This window comes from Pterocles gutturalis, unplaced genomic scaffold (assembly GCF_000699245.1).
Source record: "Pterocles gutturalis isolate BGI_N339 unplaced genomic scaffold, ASM69924v1 scaffold47629, whole genome shotgun sequence".
Lineage (NCBI taxonomy): Eukaryota > Metazoa > Chordata > Aves > Pterocliformes > Pteroclidae > Pterocles > Pterocles gutturalis.
Genome location: NW_010137513.1, coordinates 38610 through 42979, shown reverse-complemented (window position 1 = coordinate 42979; position 4370 = coordinate 38610). Strand labels below are relative to the sequence as shown.

General features: G+C 39.9%; 1 protein-coding gene across 1 annotated transcript in view; it reads right to left on the bottom strand.

The window, feature by feature from the left end:
• ZCCHC11 (zinc finger, CCHC domain containing 11) overlaps nt 1-4370 on the bottom strand; it is a 40327-nt gene that overhangs the window by 4959 nt on the left and 30998 nt on the right. The window contains exons 25-26 of the mRNA XM_010082623.1: nt 3538-3714; nt 2460-2557 (exon numbers count right to left, since the gene is read on the bottom strand). Of these exons, the coding sequence (XP_010080925.1) occupies nt 2460-2557; nt 3538-3714 (275 nt within the window). The remainder of the gene's footprint in view (nt 1-2459; nt 2558-3537; nt 3715-4370) is intronic.

Here is a 4370-nt window from a genome sequence, read left to right as displayed (position 1 = left end):
TTAAGTATGTCCAGTTCGACTGACACCGATTTTCACCATCAGATAATTTGGTCTGTTAATATGGCACATCCCTCCACCAGAAACATCATTCTCAGCAAATATTAGCCCCAAGCTCTTCATTAGGCTCCTCACACATCTGTTTCTGATTTTTAGTCAGTCTTCCCCACTCTACGTATTTACAGTCAAGATTCTCATTAACTAATTACCTTACTTCTAAATAAGAGTGGTTCTTATTACTACAGACACTTTTAAAAATAATTCCAAACTAAGCTCCTAATATTTCTTTACATTTTATTTAAACTGTTAAACAAGAAATGGACACTCCAAAAACCCAGTTTCAACCTCCATATCATGATGTTAGGCCATGGCTGAAGGCAGATAAATAGCAATTATTACAGCCTTTGCAGAGCTCTTACAAAGCCTTCCCTTTCACCAGCAACAGAAACAGGCATGAGCCTATTTCATCTGTTTGGTGTATTGCAACTGAGCAGAGAAGCACTTCAAGAACTGAGGTGCCTGAGAAAAGAGTTCCCCAGTTTATCTGACAAAATTTGTTACCGATGTCTGGACTAACCTCCTCTGGTTTTAAGCATCAAGACAAGATGGTGATGGCATAAGACAGGTGCCTCCACAGAGAAATTCAAATGACAGACAGCTACCCAAACCAGAGATGATTACCAGAATCTCAGATCTCAATCTCCCCCTGGAGCTGCCTGTCTCCCTCCCTAGACTACAGCAGACAGCTAAGCTCCAAGTAACTCAGCTGCTGTCAAATATCTGAAGTTAAAGGTCTCTGCAGCTTGTCACTATCCATGAGTGCTCACCTGTCTGTTTAAATTAGCAGTCACTTTTCTTCAATAACCAGAGGCCTGCAGGACTTCCTCATGCTGGCCTTTCAGAGTATTCCTTATAGCAACATACTGCGCGTCTTTGCCTGGGCAAAAACTGAAGCCCAGACGCTGGGATTGCTTCCTGCTGCTACTCCACCTGTTCCTCTATGAGTGCCTCCTATGCCTTTCTACCAAACCAGGAAGAAAAGGTAAAACCTGGGATTTGAAAGACAATGACTAGTTTAACAGTTTAAATGTTATAAAAATGGAGCACATGAACTGACTACAGCCTTCCTGCAGACATTAAACCACCACAAGTGTGCAATGGACACGCCAGCAGCAAGAGAGGAGCTCCTGCTCCAGCCTCTTGCTCTACTTCCACACTCCTGCTTTCCCTTTTCTCTCCCTCTTGCTCCACTAACATTCCCCCCTTCCTACTCTCCTCAAACTGTCCCTGGATAGCACGTGTTTACCAGGAAATCCTGGCCAAATGACAATGATACAACACACAAGAGCCCATGACATTCAGATGACACAAGACTGTGCACATGAAGTAGGTCCAGTGTGCATGACGTGCCTGACTGTGTGCACCCACATGTCCAGCTTCAACTTCCCAAGCAGAAATACAAGGCTCTTAAAAAGATACTCCTGTGCCATGTGATAGCATGGTGGCAGTTCAACCCTTCACTTAGATGAGGGCTGTATCAGTCCCTCCTTAACATCATTATAGTAACAATTATGTCATAAAGTCTCTGTTACTGGAGCAAATATTCCAATAAATGCTTGCTCATCAGCTAGAAAATACTCTACACCTAAAGGAGCAAACTGAACAAAGAGCAAACTGAACAAAGAGCATTAGCAATCAGCAGCCCTGATTACTATGTTCACTTACTTGCCAGCTTCATTAGCAGGCATATGTTTTGCACACTAATAGCTTAAAATTAATACATTTCTGCTATATTCTATACTCCAAAAAACATTAAATGCCAACAGCTGTATTTGCTCAAATACCTTCTTGCTATCCATCTCCACTTAGAAGCAGGTAAAACATATTTTATCTAGTTCAATAGAGACTCGAACAAATTCTGAGAGAACTGCCAAAAATTTCCCCATTGTTCTGTTTGTGCTTCTACTGTGTTCTGGCAGACTTTTTCTCTGAATTAAGTATGATTCATCCATGTTCCCTGCCTGTTCATGATAGTCTCTTAAGATAGTTCTCTCAAACCACAGAGAGTCATGATAGTCACAAACCTAAGCCTTCAGCATGTTCATGATGAGCTACGCTTTACTTCCCTTAGTAACTCCAGAACATTGCCAGAATAACTAAGCACCAGACTTCAAAAGGCATCCTTGCTTAAATCTCAAAGATAGTGAAGCTGGCATTTCAGAATTGCAAGCTATCTCATAAAATCTGACTATGTAGTTTCCATATTGAAAGATCATAAATGCTCTCCAAGAGACACGACATTATAAACCAAAGTCTCATTAACTGGCAGAGAGCAATGTTGTCTTAATAAAGTCCAGAATCTGTTGAGAAAAAAAACTGTGCAAACCTGTTCCTAGCAGGGCCCAGGATCACTCATTTGCTACATCTTACTTACTTCAATACTACAGCTAATTGGAACTTACACATTCTGATGACTGTCTAGTGCGCAAGGGTCGTTCCACTTGCTGCTGACTCACAGCCACCAGCTGTGAATTTACCATGCTTCGGACCAACTGGGTGCCTAATCAAGGAATAAAAACGTTAATACAAAACAAAAGGTTATGGATGACAGAATAATGAATATAGAACCTAGTCAGCGATACCTTAACTCTGAGGTGACACAGAGCAGGTAAACCACGTTAACTTCTCCTCTCCTTTAAGTGGAAAGCTTTCCCTCTCCTGCTAACAGCTGACATTAATAGGTATAGCAGCTAAACCCAAAAATCAAATTCTGAGTAATACATATTCTAGCAAGAACAAAGCTCACTTTGCTATCAGGCAGGACCACGACTCTTTATACAAGTTTCCACACTATTGCTGTAAGCAGTGGGATTTTAAATAACAACAGCAGAAGCTTTTGAGCAAAGAAAGAAAAAAAGAACCAAAATAGAGAAAGAGTAAGGGATACTGGAATACAAAAAGCAGCAAGGTTCTCTCTGAAGTTCATTTATGATTGCTTTCTCTACTTTTTTCAAGTACTGCAGGCACCTAAGGGACCAATTTGAATGGGTTCACAATTAGACTTGTCTCTAATTACTAGCAGTAATTTGAAAGCTGGATCTAGCTTCCTAAAGCATCTGTATGCTTTTGGATGTGTTACTTTAAGACCACTGATTTTTGGTCAAAATACATTTACTTACCTCTCACAGATGATGGAGGGTTAGCTAACATTTGAGAAACATTTAGAAGAGGAAATGCATTCAGTTATTACTATTATTACTACTCCTAAATGCACCCACTGTGAGTGGAAGACAAATAATACAATACCCTATACTTACTGCTGAGTGCATTTTTACCCCCCATGCGAAGACTGTACTTCAGGAGGCATTCATTACTCCCCTTGAAGAAAAGCAACACTTGGACTAAAAGCTGTACTTACAATGACTGAAATAATTAGTTGCAGAATTTTTTTTTAAGATAATTACCAGGTCTGCATAGAAACCCAGAGAGAAGAGATCTCAAAATTTTCAAATGACACTAACAACACATAAACTAACTTACCTGGCACACTGTTATTTCTCTGACGGGTTTGTTTGAATTCAGGACAATCTCTTCTAACATGACCCACATCCCCACAGATGAAACACCTTTTCTCTCGTGTTTCTCTATCATCTTCTTTCACTTCTTTCTCATCATCTTTCTCATTCTCCTTTTTCTTCAACCTGAATAATAATTTTTATTAGCAACATCACAAAACCACAAAAAGCCTCTCTGTAGTGTTGTTATATTGGCATGTTCAAAGGAATGGCTACATAACCAACAGCTGTTACCAGAATACAAATATCTTGGGAATCCTAGAAAAACACTTTCAGAATCTGGGCTGGTTAACAACTTTTTTGTATAAACTTAACAAACGTAGAAGCTCCCCGGAGTTGTCCATTAGCTATCCGACTCTATTAGCGCAAAACTATACCTGCCATTAAGTAGGCTTAGCCTGACAGTTAGTTTAGGAGCAGTTCTACGCAACAATCCCACTGAGTCAGAATATATGCAAAACAAGTTATCTGTGTCATCTAGATATAACCTCCCCCTCACTGGAGATGGCATATTTCTCTGTGAAGAGTATATCAGCATCCTGAGCCTAGACACGATGTGAAAGAAAGCCCTGAGGCTCTTTCAAACACTCAGTACTAACACAACAAACAGAAGAAGAACTAGTAATCAGGAACGAAGACAAAAAATAAAGGTAATTTTCCACGCAGTATCTGTAGGATTGTTAAATATTAATATTATTTTGTGAGCTGTATATACAATTTGAGAGAGAGTCTGTGTGGCTGTGCGGTAGTAGCAGTTTGTGTGAAAAGCAGATTATAACTTTTTTTCCTGAAGCAGGT